The 18,874-nt window shown below is 49.7% G+C and overlaps 1 protein-coding gene across 3 annotated transcripts in view; it reads right to left on the bottom strand.

The window, feature by feature from the left end:
• The window catches only part of syt7a (synaptotagmin VIIa), a 58,343-nt gene extending 40,950 nt beyond the window's left edge, over positions 1-17,393 (bottom strand). For 2 of the 3 annotated variants that reach the window (XR_008953219.1, XM_057051196.1), the window contains exon 1: positions 17,206-17,393. Coding sequence is in view for 2 of the 3 variants with exons in the window: in XM_057051196.1 (XP_056907176.1) it covers positions 17,206-17,239 (34 nt within the window). In the remaining variant the exon portion in view is untranslated. The remainder of the gene's footprint in view (positions 1-17,205) is intronic. The other variant, XM_057051198.1, reaches the window with a different exon arrangement.
• Between the last annotated feature and the right edge of the window lie 1,481 nt (positions 17,394-18,874).

Consider the following 18,874-nt stretch of genomic DNA (forward strand, 5'->3'; position numbering starts at 1 on the left):
GTGTGGGGCGAACGGCGATTTTGACAGGCGGAGGGCACCTGTGGCGGGAGCGAGCGTCTCCGGCGAGCGCCGCTGCCTCGCTGTCCCTGCGAGGTCCCCGCGGCTCGGCTGCAGCACTGCTGTCACACAGACTTCCACAGAGAAAGAGGGCGGCCACCCACGTCCTGTCTGCTCGGACATAAGGGGGGTAAAACTCCATGGCAGGGCAGCGTCATGTGACACATGCCCGGTGTCACCTGCTGTATAATGGCACAGTCATCCCATTAGCACCTTTGATACCAAACAGATGAATCGCACATTAAAGTAAACACGTTCTGGACAGTGTGGGTGACACTAAGATCATCTCTGATGAAAATAATACCGCTTTAAGACGGCGGCTAGCTTAATTGGTAAAATAGCTGCAACGCTGTTGACAGGAAACACTGGAAAAAAAGAGTCCTAATTAACAGGTGACACACCGCTCAGGCCTGAAATTGACCCCCAAGTTATGACCTGGAAGTGGGGAAGTGGGGCCTCGACACCTGGAGCTCGCTGTTGTCGTCGTTACAGTCGGTCACCGAGAGGTTTTAACACTCTGGTTTATTTAGTTCCATGGTTATTTTGTAAAACGGCAACATTAGGAAACGTGGCGGAACACAGACGGTGGCTCTGATTCATGCGACTCAGTTTTACTAAGTGGAATAAATAGTCTCTCCCCCAGGATTTCACAGGCTCCTGATTGTTGCAGCCAAAATAATGACTAATTTTGCAGCATCTGTGCTAAAATTGCAATGTTTGCGAGCATTTTACGGCAATTAAATTGAAGCGTCGCGTTGTTTGAGGCCTGTGGAGGTGTTTGTTAAGTCTGAGCCGGCACCGTGAATTCCCGACTGATAAAGAACTCCAGCACCGAGAATGTGCCGGTGACGTCGTTCGGAACCACAACTGAGGATTTCGAAGTGTATCGACATGAAGAGGAGCACCCAGAGCTGCATTCACACATGGACTCACCATTTTGGGCGAATCCCAAACAACCAATTCGAATCTCACCAGCTCTTTTCCCGAGATCCCGCCCACATTTAATCAAGAATCCCAGGATGAGCAACTCTCACGCCATCCGGAGCCCTAATGAGGCTGAATCAGTTTCTCCGCCACGTTTCTCCCCGGAGCCCTACCAGCATTCCTCTCACTTTAAAACAGGGCATTACTCACCGCGCACGCCTTTGACTTTATTGACCTGATCCACATCGTAGCCGTTGGTACTCAGGAGGGAGTCTAGAGTCCACCTCAGTAATACGATTGAACCTCGAGACCTCGCTACAGCCCGAAGTTTGGTTGGAATACAGATTAAGCGAAGTTCCCAACAGGAGCCGACAGTTTGGTTGCCAAATAAAACTGTCCCCACCAGTAAGTTATTCTGTACCTGAACACCTGTGGTCCCCGAAGGTGGCTGCGAAAATACCAGCAGAAAGTAAGGGATGAAAATACCGGCAGAGTCAGGAAAGTAAGGGATGAAAATACCGGCAGAGTCGGGAAAGTAAGGGATGAAAATACCGGCAGAGTCGGGAAAGTAAGGGATGAAAATACCGGCAGAGTCGGGAAAGTAAGGGATGAAAATACCGGCAGAGTCGGGAAAGTAAGGGATGAAAATACCGGCAGAGTCGGGAAAGTAAAGGGATGGAAATACCGGCAGAGTCGGGAAAGTAAGGGATGAAAATACCGGCAGAGTCGGGAAAGTAAGGGATGAAAATACCGGCAGAGTCGGGAAAGTAAGGGATGAAAATACCGGCAGAGTCGGGAAGTAAGGGATGAAAATACCGGCAGAGTCGGGAAAGAAAGGGATGAAGTGAAACCTTAACAAGCGTGAGGACCAGGAAGCATTCGCCGAACATCTGCGTGCAGACTGTTGTAATCAGTCACTCTCCAGGTGAGTTTGCTGGATGTTTTCAAACCATCAATACTGTTGCTAGCTATGTAACATTCGGTGCAAGAGAACTACACAGCTGCCCAGATTTAGGATGACAATCAATCCCGAAAGGACGTCAAAGTTCTGGAGACATCAGGAGGGGAAAGTGCCGTCCTGCGCTGCATTCAGGGCGTTTTCCACCATAGAGACTCGGGTGGGAACGCAGGAGCTTTAGGGATGTGACTAAGCCGGGGAAAAGGAGAGCGTGGTGCAGGAATAAGCAGAGTGGGAGTAAAGGGTAAAGAGACTCAACTCTAATGCTATTGAGAAGCAATTTGTGAAGCTCCTGCATATGCATACAAGCCCACAGTCCCCATCTGCCCACATCGCCAGCTCAGCGCCGGTGACATCCACCAAGACAAAGAGGTCTCAGATGCTCCAGATGTATTACGTGGGTGGCATTACAAAATCTAATCCTAGTCCGTTGTAGTTAGCGAAAGAGGCCCGAGGCTGCGCTGCATACATGCTAAACGTATGTTGCGTAAGCGCCACCTGTGTCCGACTTCCAACGCTTCTCGGTAAAAAAAAACAAAACATTTATTAGCCTAAATATTCCCGCGCCGTCAAAAGTGGGAAAACAATTATTGAGGGTGTAATTAAAGTATTGGCAGGACAAGTGCAAGTTTAATTGAGTGACAGCTTAATGACAGTCAGACGACAGCGAAGCAGCCAAATCCAGACGTTTCCTTTGAAAAACCTCCTCAAAGACTCAACGGCCAGACCATCGACCCAGTCTGAGGCGCGATAGCGCACGACTGAAACCACGGGGTTAGCGGACATGGAAGTGCCGTCTTTAATTAATTTTGATTTATGATCGCCCCCCAGGCTACCGCAGTACCTTTGCCTGCTTTGTTCAATTACACACTCCTTGTAAAGAGCACTTTATTACCAGTCAGGCAGTAAAACCCCAGAACGGTGGAGAAGGTAGCCCCCAGCGAGTATCGACGGTCCCAGCCCAGCCCAAGTCGCCTCTGTTCAGACTCCATAAAAAAAAGCTAGCGTGCTTTTAAATCCCGACAACACCAACAAAGAGATATTAGATCGGTGGGCGGAGGAGAGGAAATGGCTTCCTTAAAGGAATAACCACTCTGATGTTGTCCTCGTACGTGCATCATCTGTAATTTCCGCCGCCATAGGAGCGGGAGAATAGAGGCCCTGCAGGAGGGGGCATTATATTTGCCCGGCGGCCGCTCTCATCACACTCCCATCGCTCCACTAACCACCCTTTTCCCCCAGGTGACCTCCCACATCAGCGGCCGTGCATTAACGCCAAAGCTCCGCTGTGATCGAAGGGATCCTGTAATCGTCAGCGCTGCGGACTGAGCCGAGGCCCCGGGGACCCTGCTGCACCCGGGGGCAGATTTAAATGCCCCTCTGCTTTTAGACGCCAGCTGGACACCACAGGAACTCACGCTAACATCGTCAAATATCAACTGTATGTTTTAGTGTGCATAGAAAATACAGAGGATACTAGAAATGAGGGATTCTCATGAGGGGAATTGTTTTTCCCGACTATGACGAGGCCAAGGTAGTGTGACTGCCCCCTGGTGGCGGGCTGCATTACAGCGAACGCCGACTCCTATCGATTTGCTTACGTTGACCATGATTGCACAGAATAGGAGAAGAGGGTGGAGTTCCGCTGCCTGTGTGAGCGTAGTAAACATTGTGCCGCTCCTCCATCACAGGTGGCAGCTGTGCACCTCTGGGCAACATCGTTTCCAGCTACATATCAGGCTTCTCGTCTGCTGGGAGCGCCGCAATTTTCCTTCTCCATTAACGCAATTACACAGCACCTGAGGACATCTCAGCCTCGCCGCTACACCGCAAGAGCCGGTCTTAATTCTCACGTTGCGAGGACGCGAGCGAGTCCGACTCCCGTAGCGATAAGGATGCAACTGTTTGTTCCGTGGACGCCGGAGCATTCCAACTGGATTGAAGGGCATTAGATAATAAATGGCAGGCTTGGCTGAAGCTATTAAGTGATTGACACACACGCGCACACACACACGTCTCCCACACCTATTTGACATTAACACCCCAACATCAAGATAAAGATGTGTTTATCAGGCTACTGCAGGCACAGCTGATGGGGGAAATAAGAAAAAGACCAGGTAGAAGGGGGGGGGGGGGGGAAATCACCGTTAACGTGTGTTTAGTAGGAAAGGAGTGAGCAGGACAGTGGTTTTATAAATATTTGATTAAGTGTGGAGAGCCTGGAGCTGTTGGTTTTCATCACTTTCTCATTTTTCTGGCGTTCCTCAGAGGGCTTCATTCACCTGAAGACACCCGACTGGTCCGCCTGCCAAATGAGACGCCGATAAGCGACGAGGCGCTCGGACCGCCGTACACAACTGCTGCGGCTGGAATGAAAAACAGGCGATCTTAAGCTGATTTATTAACCCTCTTCACCGGAGCTGCAACCCTCGGCGTGTGCGGAGGGCCAGATGGAATAGGTGAAGAGCAGCGAGGGCCGCTGGAGCCGCCTCTTCTCCTCGTCTCTCCTGCTGAATTACTGAAAGGACAAACAGGGCGGCGGTGTGATTTGTATGCAAGCTGACCTTTAAGCTGATTGAGGGGCTCTTGAGAACACAAAGGAAACTCTCTAAACAGAGGTTCCTCTTAGATCAGCATCCACTGGCTGATTGTTGCCAATGATTTGGACTGGTTCTTGTGCTAATTACTGTTCGGGCAATTTTAATCTATTTTGGCCTGTCGGATTAACCTCTCGACATAATTCCCCCTCTACACCACCATTAACATTATACTGTCACAACACAGCTGGTCACCGCTGTGTCACCGTTAAATGAGTCCAACGAGCCGATCGGCACATTTCAGCCAAAACAGGAAACCCGGTGAAGCACGCGACTCCTCTTTTTGGCAAGTACAAGTAAAGTGGTCGACTGTATAAAACATTAAAGGGAGCTGCAGATGTACGGGTGGGGGGGGGGGGGGGGGGGGAGGGGGACTAGCTGGACCATATGTGTTCTCTGCCAGGATCCCACAGCCACGAAGGATGGGGGACCAGGTAGAGATGCTCCTGCATCACGCGTGTGGTCATAAACAGATGATATCATAAAGAGAGTGTGTGTGTGTGGCGGGGGGGGGGGGGGGGGGCTGCCGTGTCACTGGCGAGGCTGTGCAAACCTTGACTCAAAAAAGCATCACCCAAAATAGGATCAGTCCGTGTTGATATATAAAAAAAACAGAAACGCAGAGGACAACCACATGCCCTACCCTCAAGGCTGCACTCGCTGGGGGTTGACAGGCTGAAGGCTGGGTGGGGTGGGGGGGGGGGGGGGAGGAGGGGGGCAGCAGTGGAAACATTCACACAGGACCAACTCATTACATCCATGTCACTAATTCTCCCTCCAAACATACATTGGATTTTTATCTGCTGAAAAACTGTCACCACTGCAGAACATTACAAATAATAAAAGTAACACAGCGCAGGACCTGGAATCCATCTCCACCGTCCCTTCAGTTTTATGCCCCCCCCCCCTCCCAAGCACTTGTTTTCACACTACATTGAATATCCAGCCACATGCACCAGTGATCAACTGGATGCCCGTTTAAGGAATCCGGTCTCAGAAGGTCCTCAAAGGCTGGAACGTGCAACTAGACCCGCATGTGGAGCTGCTGTGATCTTCAGAGACGCAGCTTTGAGTCGACATGCAGCCAAACGCTCCAGGCGGCTCCTGGCTTCAGCCGCTGGGACCTCTCGGGGGGGCCTGTGCCTGGGCCGATCATCAGGACGCCAACAGGACACATGCAGGACGTGTGTGGAGCACATTCCAGAGAGTGGCGACGCGCAGGGGGAGAGCGAAGAGGAGGGGATGGAAAACAGAGCAGGCGAAAGGACAGAAGACGCGTTTTTACCCAGCTTCCCGGAGCGACTCTGAGCTGTCTCTACACCACCCCCGATCCGCTCTGTGTCCTTCTTATTCTGTTGGAAATCCAAACAGCGAAAATAAAACCAAGCAGAATTTTAAAGATGCAAATTCGGTTCTGGATTAAATATTCGATAAAGATAGCCCATTGCTTAATATTAATATTTCAGAGGGGTAAATGGAGCACTGGGCTTTAGACTGAAACAGACTGGTGTGTGTGTGTGTTATTTGCACAGAATGTTAATGTTCCCACCATTATGAAAACAGTGCCTGGTGTTTTCCCCCACGGACCACCATTCATAACACGTGCTTTACATTTAATATCTTATACGCCACTATAAATCCATGCACAGGCATGCAAATAAAACCTGAGGACCTCCATATTGGATATGTGGACCTTTCTTTATGTGACTCGTGTCAATACGGCCTGTTGGAAAAGTCTCTAATGAGGTTTGCCAGGCAACTTTATGAAGGAGTAAGTCTGTCAGAGGGAGCCGGGAGCCACATGCCTGTCAATCCCGAGCCATGTCTGATGTGCAGTCAGTGTGTATTTGCCTCAAAGCCTGTTGGGCAGGGATGGCAGAGTGCAGCTAGCATCAAACATTTACTAGATTTATAAGACAATCATTACAGGCACGCTTCCAATTTGCCATCATAGTCCTCAGTGAGCATGTTTTACCTCCTCTAGCAAGATGCTAGCTTCAGATAGCACAACTCTGGCTCCTGCTCCTTCCTCCCACTTTGTTGCCGACTGCCTTCCTCCGTTGCTCTGTAATTAAGCAGCGTGCTATAGAGTGTAATGGGCTCTCAGATGTGGAGGGGGGGGGGGCACAAAGACCCCAGGAAAGATGGCGTGCGTGGCGGATACTATGACATCCTGCATTATTCATCTATGAACGCTCAATTAGGAAGTATTCAGAGGAGGCCGCCTGCGGACAAAACAATATACAGTCCGGTGTGATACGGAACATTTTGGCCCAGCTAAGTGTTTGTGGTGCACAGTCAGCACACTGGATGGTGGCACCAGAACCTCCATACAGCCGCTCTGGCGATGCACGTTTCTTGTTTTGATTACGTAATCAACGTGCATATTTTGGTGGCGAGCGAGCGGCGCTGAAGCACAGTGCACTCTGGGAGTTGGCTGTTTAACTCGCGTGTTTGTTTTTAGCAGGCGGTGCGACGGGACGCCGCCTGTAACGAGCGGCGTGCACGCGGAGCGCAGGCGCGGGACCGGAAAGTCAAGATTTCTCTGTTTGCCTTCACAAATGCGTGTCCACAGGCATTTGAACGAGCGCCAACTTGGTGGGAAATATAGATTCAGAGCGAGCGGCTGAATCTTGAAATATCACCCAATGTCAAGACCACTGGAGTGTATGATTCTTTGCCTTTTATGACTCATTAAGGGTATCGCTGGTCCCTCCCAGGCCCGAGAGCTGTAATTACAAAAGGGGCTCAGGGTGGTTGTTATTAATCACCAAATGTTGTGTGTGTGAAAATTGGTCTTTGCTTGCTGCATTTCATTAGCCTGCGAGTGAGGCGGGAGAGAAAAATGTTTGCAGGATATCAGGTTTGTAGACCAGCGGCGCCAAAGACCCATTTCAGCTCCGCGGCCCGGACCAATCACGAATTCACTGCTTGGGCGACTCCGGCTATCGCGCGCTCCCTTGCATGCACAATCGCTCGGATCCAAACCGCGGCCTCCTCCGGCTGCGCAGATTCAGGCCGCCGGCGCCGAGTCCAACACGGGACGATCGGCCGGCACACAGCGGAAGTGAGAAGGCGGGTGGGGAATGATCCACAACTGACGGAGACGGGTGAGTCGGGCTCAGCAAATTGAGCACTCAGGTATTCACAAACACTCAGAAAGAGGTCGCGGCTGCTTTTTGTGGTGGGGGGGTTCTGAAGGCATCCGACCCGCTCGTTTTGTTGTGCAACTCTTCAATCAGTGGCGATAAAACTGCACATTTGTTTGGTCTCCGCCGGGTCTCCAGTTATCTGCTCCTCCTGCCCATTTCCATTAGGCTCATTACTCTGCTCCTCGAGCTCCTCTCTTTGCTCTGCAACAGCTGATTCTAAATGTCTTCTCTGGACCACGGCCAGGGAGACCTTAAACATGTCCCAGTCTCCGTGGTTACAGCAAAACCTCAGGTGATTCCCGTTCGTGTCACACTTAATCCTAACCGCGGCCTGTTGCCGTGGCGTGGGGCAGGTAGCCTGGTTACCACCGACATGTTTAGAATGGTTTGAAGGTCATTAAAGTTGTAGAAAGAAACAAACCTGGAGCTCAGAGAAGACTGTCAATCAGACTGGCGAGAGGAAAAGAAAATGGGGACTTTTCTTTTAACATTTATGATAAGAGGACAAAGAATGAGACATGACTGGGTGATAATTATGTATAAAATTAGCACTGGGAAGATCCATCACGTCAGTGCATTGTTCGCTCTGTCAGACTGTATTCAACAAATGGGATTCCACCTACTATTTTGGGCTAATATTAACTCCTATTGCACCTCAAGGATGTACCGAAATAATACAAAACAAGCCAGTTTAGTGGAAATCCAGCTTCTGCTGAACACCTGAGCAGGTAAAGATATCCGCAGTGGTTGTTATTGCCTCAATTTGCAACACAAGACACTGACATTTCCATTGTTTGACTTGTTCATGATGCCAGAAAACATCAAATAACTCTCTGACAGAGCCCCCCCTGCTGTGCTGGCTCTCCTCGTCCTCGACTGATCAGACGGCGCCAGTGCGATTATAGACCTCCAGTAGACACGTTCTGACGGATAAAACACGACAAAGAAAAAACTAGCTCGGTTTATCCTGGGCTAGGATTCATTTACCAAAGCCTCACCCCACCACCAGAGGGCAGTGAAGCTTCCTTCAAAATGAAAACTCCCCAAAATCAGTCCAAAGCTTCCCAAGCTTCTGACAAACTAAGGCCAAAAGGATCAGCTGTTCCTAAAATACAGAAATCCATTCTACCTAATACAGTTGATGTAAAATACAGAGCCGAACTCACACTGTCACAACAAATCATGTGTTTTAAATGAGAAAAAGGAGCGAGACCACCGATCCATCACATACCGAGGTTACGGAACAGCGAGTGGACTTAATCCACCCGTACAGGTAGCTAGATAAGGCAAATGCAGGAAAAATACCCCCTCGCCTTGCTGGAGCAGGGTAAAATGGCCATGAGATAGTTGGAAGGACAGGACAGAGAAAGTCGGAACGAGGGAGAAACGTTCAGGCAGCCAAGCTGAGGAGATGGCAGTCGCACAGCCCAATCTGTCAGTCTGACCACCTTGCCAAAAAACAGGGTGGCTCACACACAAACACACCCTCTCAACGCTAAATACCAAGAGACAGCGCAGCGACACACACATTTTGTTTGAGAGTACACACACGTTTGTGGAACACGCTGTACTGAAACGTCTCCACAGAAACATTTACTGAGCAAGTATCTGTACTTTAGTTTCAGAGTTGGAAGCACGTGGGCAGTAAAGCCCCCGGTGTGTCTATCGCCCCCTGGTGGCAGAGTGCCGTATATCATCGTTATCGTCATCCTGGTCCACGTGCCACGAATGGTTTGATAGTGTGACCCCAGCAGGACACAGCAGGCCCCTCAAACACGGCGATTAAGGGAGACAGAAGAGTTTGGTGACAACATCTGAAGATGAACACATGAAATGTTGATTCGCAGCACAGCGGGCAGAGACGCTGACCTGAAAACACGCCACATCCTGCCATGGCCCAGTTTAGTTCACTCTTTTGCCTGGGTGGGTTTTCTCTGGTTTTCCTCACCGCAGCCCAAAAACCATGCATGCTAGATGTGATGCATGCTGGGACGGGCTCCAGCGTGACATAGATGGATGGATGAAAATGCCAGAGAGCCCATTTTCTGTGTACAGATTCCTAAAAGTGAAATGGTAACAACATATAATTTGCTGTGTATTTTCTGGCATTCTGAACAGTGTTGGAGGTCTGATGTGAGGATTAGTGGCAGCAGTGGCAGCAGGGTGACAGAGAAATAGGCAGGAATAATTACTTTTTTCCTTATAAGTTAAACAAATGGGATCAAGGAAGCCTGGATCCATCCAGGCAGGTACAATCTGCGGCGGTGATAACAACGGGAGGGAGCCTCTTCATCTCCCTGCTATCACACAGGCCACCGTCGCGCTGGAAGAATAATCCCAGAGCGCCAAACCACCTCAGATATTTCACTTGGGTATCCCGGAGCGCCAGAATACGCTATGGCAACCGCTCACGCATGTAATCTCTCCTGGGCGCGGGATGCAAATGGGGCTAATATGTTTGAAAAGACAGCGCTGATAACACGTCCACGTGACTTCCTGCGAGGATAACCGGAATAAAGGCTGTTCTCAGCGAAGCACAATCCCCACGTTCACGTCGCTTGATGCTAAGACGACGAGCGCCAGGCGATCCATTATGCAACGTCCCGTCCCTCCGTCGCTAATCAAAACTGGAGCAACTTCGGGGGAGATCGGCGCTCGCTCCTTCGTAAAGACGGGAGGTAAAGAGCACCTGCGGAGACGTTTCCTCCAATCACTGCTGCGCTCGGATCTCAGCGTGGAGGTGGAAGCTGCAGAGGTCAGAGAGGCGGCGAGCGAATAAAAACAACAGTAAACAGGAGAGGAGGGAGAAAAAAGACTTCAAAGAGAACGTGGATCGGCACGATGGCACCGCTGTTACGCAACGGCGTGCATGAGGAGCGCACGGGAGGGCAGCGGCGACCTTACGCTGCTGCCGACGTGGTGAAACCCACATATTCACATTTCTGTCCCCAATAATGCAGTTTTAGGTGATTTGTGGGGCCTCAGTTACAGTTTCCCACTCCCTCCTTTCCTCCAGCCCCCCCATAAATCCCCCCCCCCCCCCAGAATAAAGCAATCAGCTGTCAGCAGCCCCTTGTTCGTGACCGTGCGGGCCGTTTTCCCTGTTAAAAACACACGAGCACAGTCATGCACCAGCAGGCCCTCCTCTCCTCTCTCTCCTCTCCTCTCCTCTCCTCCTCTCCTCTCCTCTCCTCTCCTCTCCTCTCCTCCTCTCCTCTCCTCTCCTCTCCTCTCCTCTGTGTGACCTTGACTGAGCAGCACTCCGGGGCTTTTTTCCCTCTCTCCGCTTCTCCCTCTGCCTCTCGCACGCTGCATCTTTTCACGCTCGCCTCCACTCCATCGCCTGCCTCTCCACCTCTTCTCCGCCGTCCCTCCTCATCCGGGAAGCTGATGTTAAGCGATGCCCCCCCGAATCACCACGCCACTGTGGAACTTTCTCAACAGGTGGAGTCGGAACCCGCATCCTCGACCCAACACACGCTCAACTAACGGAGAGGAAACCAAAACTGTTCAAATTCAAAGAAAAAAAACCAAACAACTTTTGACATCCAGCAAATTATTTGTGTCTTGCATAAGATGCACATTGCATAAGAGGAAAACCAGGGCTGGAGCGGAGGCAGCGGGCGGATCAATGGGAAGTCATTTCCCGTCTCTACAAATGTGATTTTTGCTGCTTTGAGGTGCACGTCACATGCTGGTTTGACGCGTGATTAGACTCGGCTCTAATCAGCTGACACGGCCCCCCCCACCCGTTTCACCGGGGGAGATGATCGTCTCTCTCCAAACGGCGCGCGTTTCCTCGCAGGTGTTCCCACAAAAGGCGTATAATTGCGAGCGTCGAGGCGCCGCCGCCGCCGCCTGATCCTCTGACTCCGGCGGCTTAGAGCACAACAACCATCTGTAAAACGAAGCAAAGCTCTTAACCGTTTGACTCCATTCAGAGCCATTAAATGTCAAACGGGCTGATCAAGCAATTATGCCAATTTATACCTCTCAGATATTGCGCTCAAAACTAATATTCTACTTAATTTACTGTCCAATGTGGAATTTTCCTCCGTTGCCACATCGAATTCCAATGCAGCACATTAGTAAGACAACAGGGCAGCTTGCAGAGGCTGAGGGGACATTTCCCCCCAAAGTTCCTCCTTTTTAATTCTTTTCTTTTTTGTATCGGGAGGTAAAAAATAAAACTGCCCCAGTGATCCACCTTCAAATTATTTCCCATCGCATTGGTTTAACGGGCACGAAGGAGCAGCGCGGCATCGATTTCTGAGGTTTCGTGTCCAACTCCCGTCTCCTCCAGGTTAAAGGCATCTGCTAAACTCCCCACTTCTTCTCCTCGGCCGCGACGCATCGAGCAGCTGCACGTTACGATGCAGCACAATGTCGTTTTACTCAATTCTATTGAGCAAGTCGTCAACTGTTGTGGTTATTGACTTCAAGAGGAGGAGTGGGGGGTGGGGGGGGGCAGAGGAGGAGCTGGTCTGTCAGAAACGTCCTCTGGACGACTGAGCGAGCTCAAACTTGAAGTCCTGCTGAGTGTTGGTGACTGTGGCCATTGATTATATGTAAACACACATTTATGGCACCATTAGACTTAATAACATTGCTGCAGTGCTGGTGTGTGTGTGTGTGTGTGTGTGTGTGTGTGTGTGTGTGTGTGTGGTGTGTGTGTGTGTGTGTGTGTGTGTGTGTGTGTGTGGCTGGTGGCGCTGCTGCTCATAAGAACCAAAAAATGTCCTTGAAATAATTTCCGCTTTGTCACAAAGTCTTGAAGTAACGACGCCTTGATGCCAAAGCAATAATCTCTTTTCTGAAGGAGTTCTCAGCGTTCCGCTTCCCCGAGCCAAACAAATCATTTAGATTAGAGGCGCTGGCCAACGGCGTCAATCAATACCGACCCCGATTGTATCGCCCGTACGTCTTCTTCACGTGGGATGGCGGCCAGAGAATATGACCGCACATCAAATACATCCAGGGAACTCCTCCTTGGCTCACAGACTCACGCCGTCTTGATGCATAGAATAAAAAGCTGCCACCCAGGATGAAGAGACGCTGGGCCGTCTGGGACCAGACGCCGTAAAACGCAAGAGTTGGACAATCACAGGTAGGACGCATTAAATCGTCCCGCCACTTCACAAATCTACCCCGCGCCCGACTTCAGCGGACTCCATCGATAAAAGGGACAAGCTCCTGTCCAACAAATCTATTACAGCCGCTCATCGGAGCCGTCTCCGACAGACAAAGCTGTAAATCTCTGCAATTATGGCGACGCCACCGTCTTTAGGTGGACTGAAGAAGGAAAAGGCTTTTCTGGCATCAGATGGAATTCCACCACAGACGTTCCACACAAGTGAGGAAGGGTTTTCTGTGGACATGTGGGGGCCCTGCAGATTTTCCTCACCTACTGGTGCTGGTGAAGAGGGTGGCGAGGCCGCAGTCGTTTCAGCAGCATAAAACTCAATCAACCGGGGATTCAAGAGCATTTGAGATAAATAATCAGGTTGAAATGGTTTCCCCCCCCTATATATATATATATATATATATATTATATATATATTATATATATATATATATATATATATATATATTATATATATATAATATATATTATATATATATATATATATATGAACCTTTCTGCAAGAACAAAAGCAAAATTTACAGGAAACAGCCAGTTGGAGTTGCACCAGTGCACTCCAATCCAAAGCAGCTCCCCAGTTAGAGCAGACAGTAACGATAAAGCAGGTGGGAGACGACTGTATCATCAATAAGATTATCATAATCAAATAGCGGCGATATTGCGCCGCTGCCGGCGCGCAGCGTCAACTTCCAAATCCATCAACCCTCACCATCAGAACGCTTCCAAGTGAGCATTTCAGAGCAAGAAAATCCATCTAACGATGTTAATTGAGAGCCAAATATTGAATTAGTTCTGATGTTGAGAGCATCAGCTAATCAATTCGCTAATTCCTTCCCAGCAGGTAGCTCAGAATGCTACCTGCTACGTGCCGTAACAGCTAACGCTACAGGTTACCAGATTACTAGCAACAACGTGCACTGTTGTAACCAGTCAGTGTTATTTTATAGCTTCCTATGATGAGATCAGGCAAACTGTTAGAAATTAGTCTTCACAATATTTGACTTCCAGAAAGAGAAGGAACAGCTGCCATACCGCAATCAACCACCAGGGGGCAGTCGCCCCGATTAATGCATTCAAGTTATTTATTAGGTTTTCTAACTGTTCTGTAATATCGCTCATCAGTACCAACAGCCACCGCCTCAGACCTGTTTAGGACCCCCTGTGGGGGGTCTGTTGTGGCACGAGTGACCTGTTTGCAGGGCCGAGGCTGCAGACAGATCGTGGTTGAACTCCTCCTGCCACTCTGACACACTCAATTCAAACAAATGCATTTTCAGGCCGGCGGATTCGATCATTTGACGTCTCACTTCCAGCACTGAAAGTTTAAAAGGATTAAGAGAAATGACAAAAACAAGGGCAGGACTGGCTCTGCCGAAGTCATCTACTAATGGACGTGCAGCAGCCACTGCAGGAGTCAGCACAGCTGCATTCTCTACACCAGTGAGTAGCCTAAAGTAGTCACTGAATGTTTTGGGTATAAATAACCAACCATTTAGCCTTCAGACCGAAGAGACAACAATAATAGGGTGCTGCTTATCCCCAGCATTCTCTCCTTTCTGCTGTCTCCAATTTACTTTTAAAACACCCGTTCGGTATTGATCAGGGTTCACATCAAGTCTTTTTTCCAGATGTTTACTCGACAGTAGGCAGCAGTTTGGGTGGTTTGTCAGGCTCACATATGATCAACCTGTTTGTCCTCATCCCCTTTAATCCTGCGAGGCCACAATCGATACGTCCCTGCAGGACCTTTATCCCTCGCGCTGCCGCTCCACCTTGAGACGCCGCCTGAATTTAAAGGCCACGGCTCGTTGGAACTTTACCACACGAGCCGCCGTCGGTTCGCAGAGACAACGCTTGCTGGGCTTCCCTTCGACTTACAAACATGACCTCAAACATCACACCGGTCCTCGCACCACTTCTCTTTTTAAGCTTCAAACATTTCTTTTGTCATCTCTCTTTGACCTTCAACCCGTTTGGCTGCTGCTCGCTGCTGTTATTTTAGCGTGCGCACTAATGGTGATGGGACGCTGACCCATAAAATTGGACAGTAAAAGCAGGGCGAAGCCTGGGATCGTAGTTAAGCACGCAGCTAATGGCTCGGCTCCACTTCCTGGTTGCTACTGCACAGGCTGGTTACTCTGACAGGCAGCAGCGAGAGTCAGCTAATACTGCCACAAACTGAGCTAATTACAAAGATGACAAGATGCTACAGTCGGCAGCGCTTTGTGGTTGCCTTGGCAACAAGGCAAGCAATTTGTCCATTATTGGTAAAAATAAAGCAAACAAATGTATACTGTATTTATTTTTACCATCTATTCTCCATAACCGCTCTAGTTTTTGGTAAATACCCTCAGTGGCATATTTGCATTAAGGAAATGATGCTGCAAACTCAACAAGGCAGCGACTTGCAAAAAAAACATTTCATACAGTCGTGATTCAGGCTTTGACACTATTGAGAACAGTACAAAGAGTTTAGATTCTTTCTTTGTATCCTGATAATGGGAAAAACAGCCGATTGCTGAAACAGCCAATATAATCAAATAAGATGGGAAAAATGAGCAAATTCAAGCACAGCCTCGCATTTTTGGGAACAAGTGGGTGTCCGATACAGGCGGAACGCCGGTCTATCAGCTGTGCACGGAATGGTTAGCACGGCGCGAGTGACACCAGCTGAAATCCCACCTTGGCTTCTTTAAAAACCATCTGTGAGGCCTTGAGATGGCTCGGATGCAACTCCGCATCCGTTAATGTGCTCGTCTTCTAATGCAATAATTCAGGCCCGCCCCATTTCTGCTCAGAGCTCTGATTAGATTCCCAAATAACTAAACAAAATTCTCCTGATGCATCTAAATGATGTCACACACACACACACACACACACACACACACACACACACACACACACACACACACACACACACACACAGTTTGAGTCTCAGCCTCAGGGGTTGGTTTGTTGTTGAATTGCAGAAAGAAGGCAGAAATCTCCAGCTGCATGACGTGTCACAGCACATAAAACCATCAATTACACGTAAACATGCTTCCATCGGAGGGGGCGTTTCCTCTTGTCACTTTGACAAACAAACAACAGCCACAAAACACAGCAAAGTATGAATTAAAGCGAGCTGGACCAGCCACGACGAGCCCGTCCAGGAACTACGGATCCCGACACGCAGCTACGGGGCCCAGGACGCCGCCCTCACGCTCTCACCTGTGTCCTCCTAGCCTGACGTGTTGCACCTGTGCTTGCACATGCACGTTTTCTGCCTATGGGGGGGGGGGGTTGCAGTTTCCCCCGCGAGTGTTTAACGTGAATGTCCGTCAACCCGCAGTCATTAAATCCCAGCGACAAGGTCACGCCCTCTCCTGCTACTGTGGTTATTTTAGAGCTCATTACAGCCAAACGAGGACTCTTTAAAGCCTTTTAGTCCCCGTAATTGTGACGCTGGTCACCTGTGCAGAGGTCACTCTACGGCCCAGCTGTTGCTGCTGCTGTTACACATCCCTGTGGTGTATTCCAGGGATGTTGTCCAGCCGTGATGAGATCACATTATCCCACATCAGAGGGAAATGAACAAAAGTGGCTCCTCCCACTTGCTCCCGTGCACGTCCCTCCCCTCCCTGACTACCCCACCCCCACCCCACCGTGCACGACGGCAGCAGCAGGTGTTATTCTGGTGTAACCTGGAGATTTAAGTGGTAATCATCATTACCTCTTTAAGCCCCCAGAGGGTTAGATATGCTTCATGGTGGCTGTACGCGCACGGGGGTGGCGATGGGGGGGGGATTTCTGCACGAGAGAGGAAATCACGCCTCATAAACACGTGGGAGAGATTACTCAAATATTCCTCCTTTGTACCCTCCAGATCTGCCCGACGCACAGTTTTCTGCCCCCGCTGGGCAGTGCGCTGCAGCCTCGTGCCTTCGCGCACGGTGTCGTCCGCTGTAAAGGCGGTAAATAACCTATATGCACTTGGTTTCCCATTGTGGCTACAGGCTTTGACCTTGTGCCGTGTTTCCCTCAACTAGGCATCAACAGACGCGCAGAACATTCCCCGCACGCCGGCAGAATCCCGCATATGTCGGAGCGGCTTCGTCTCCTCCAACAGGTTCACAATCAACCGTCTGCGGTGCAGTTTGGAATAAAAGCACGAGCGGGGATAATGACCAGCGTCCTCCCGCCGGGCAATTAACTGCACTGATATTACATAATGACAGCCCACACTTTCCACGCACGGCGGCGGTGCGGGCAGCAGCGCGGCCAGAACACCACCCCACCTTTAATGTCACCTCGGAGAGATGGAAGCGGGTCAGGGGGGGGGGGTGAGAGCACCTTCAAACTGTCTGCAGGCTCTCCGCCAAAAGAATGTCTTACCTTTGCTGCCGCCCTCCTCCCTGTTCAGATACATGGCTGGTAACTTGACTCCCGCGGTGGAGGCGACGGCGTGCTCCTAACGATGCGCGGCTACTCCTGTCGGAGGCTGTCGGGGTTTGTAGTAGCAGCTGTTTATTGTTTGGTTGCTCCTCAACAGCCTCTCCTCTCCTCCTAGTGGAAAGGTAGGCTAAACCAGTCTCAGACCCTCCCTCCTCCCTCCTCCTCCTTTTCTCGCCCTCCCGCTCTCTCTCCCTCCCTCCCTCTCTCTCTCTCTCTCTCATTCTCTTTCCCTCTCTCTCTCTCTGACTTTTCTCCAGCTTGTGCAATAAATAAATAACTAAAATTCCTTCCTTTTCCTTCAGAAAGCCCCTAAAATCGCCAAGAAGGCTTTAACGTGATGGTGCGTTCAAAGACCTTTGGATTTTAATAATCCATTAGCGTCATCAATGGCCACCATTGTTCCTCTGACAGTCAATTAATCAAGCCACATTTCCTGCACCTGGATCTCTCCGGGGGTCATTTTAAATCTGCTCCAGCTCCCACCTGGTCAGAAATAAGCCCTTGGTGTGACTGTCATCTTTGGACCGGCTCTTTGAAGGGGGTTATATCCTTGGATGATGTTTTAATGGCACCATCGGATTCTGCTGTTTCTTTTTTCCCAGTGTGAAACTTTTATGGATTATGTTGAAGCACATAATGAGCAGCGCAGCAGCGCTGGATCTTCGGGGCTTTCGATTGCAGAGTTTAATGGGTTAATTGGGAAACTCATTACTCTTGGAAAGAGTTCGCAGAGATCTGGAAAAAGCAGAAATCCAGAAGTTTCTACGCTGTAGTATTATTGGCTGTGAAAATTCTTGCTCATTATGCAGGATAATGTCATATTTTTGACATTCATCTATGAATATTTATTCTTCATCTTATTTTCTCAGTGTCTTTAAGGCTTCAGCCCTGCTTCAACCAGGTCCAAACCAAATATCCTGCTGGTCAGAAGGTCTCTAGATGCTCCTCATCTTGAGTGCTGGATTATTTTTAGGCAGGGTCCAGAGATCAGGAGCACTCCTGCAGTAACGCTCCTCCAGTTTCTGGTGCAGGAGGAGGAGGCCTTCATGCAAACACTGTCCAAATTAGATGCAGAGATGGGGGATGGATTAATACACCACCGGGGATTCGAGCTGACTGACATCACACTGCCAGTTGTGGAGGAACAGTTTGTTCATGACCTTGAATTCGTCCTACAGGGGGGGAAAAATCCAGTCAGGCGGTAATTTAAAACAATTTCTTCAATTGCTTTTTTCCCCCTCTGAGCAAATGTTCAATTTGTGATGGAAGTCTTCCTACATGAAGCAGCCAGACTGAGGGGGGGGGGGGGACGTCAGAGCATAAATGAGATAATCCAGGCCTGTTAATGAAACTGCGCTGAATCCATACATGCACTGTGACCTCTGACCTGAGGTCTTTCTGAAGGATCCGTGCAGCCTGTAATGCTTTTTATTGGCGCATAGCGAACCCTCCTCTGTAGGAGACCAATATTCCACCCAGTCACACGTTGTTCTGATATCACAGATTAGAATTCAGCGGGATGTGAGGAGGCCAGCGCCTCCGTAACGGGTCGCCTGTTCTGGTCGATGGAGCCCAGAGGGTCATTTGCTCCAAGTGTCCTACAGTGATT

The sequence above is a fragment of the Takifugu flavidus genome, chromosome 13, assembly GCF_003711565.1.
Source record: "Takifugu flavidus isolate HTHZ2018 chromosome 13, ASM371156v2, whole genome shotgun sequence".
Classification (NCBI taxonomy): domain Eukaryota; kingdom Metazoa; phylum Chordata; class Actinopteri; order Tetraodontiformes; family Tetraodontidae; genus Takifugu; species Takifugu flavidus.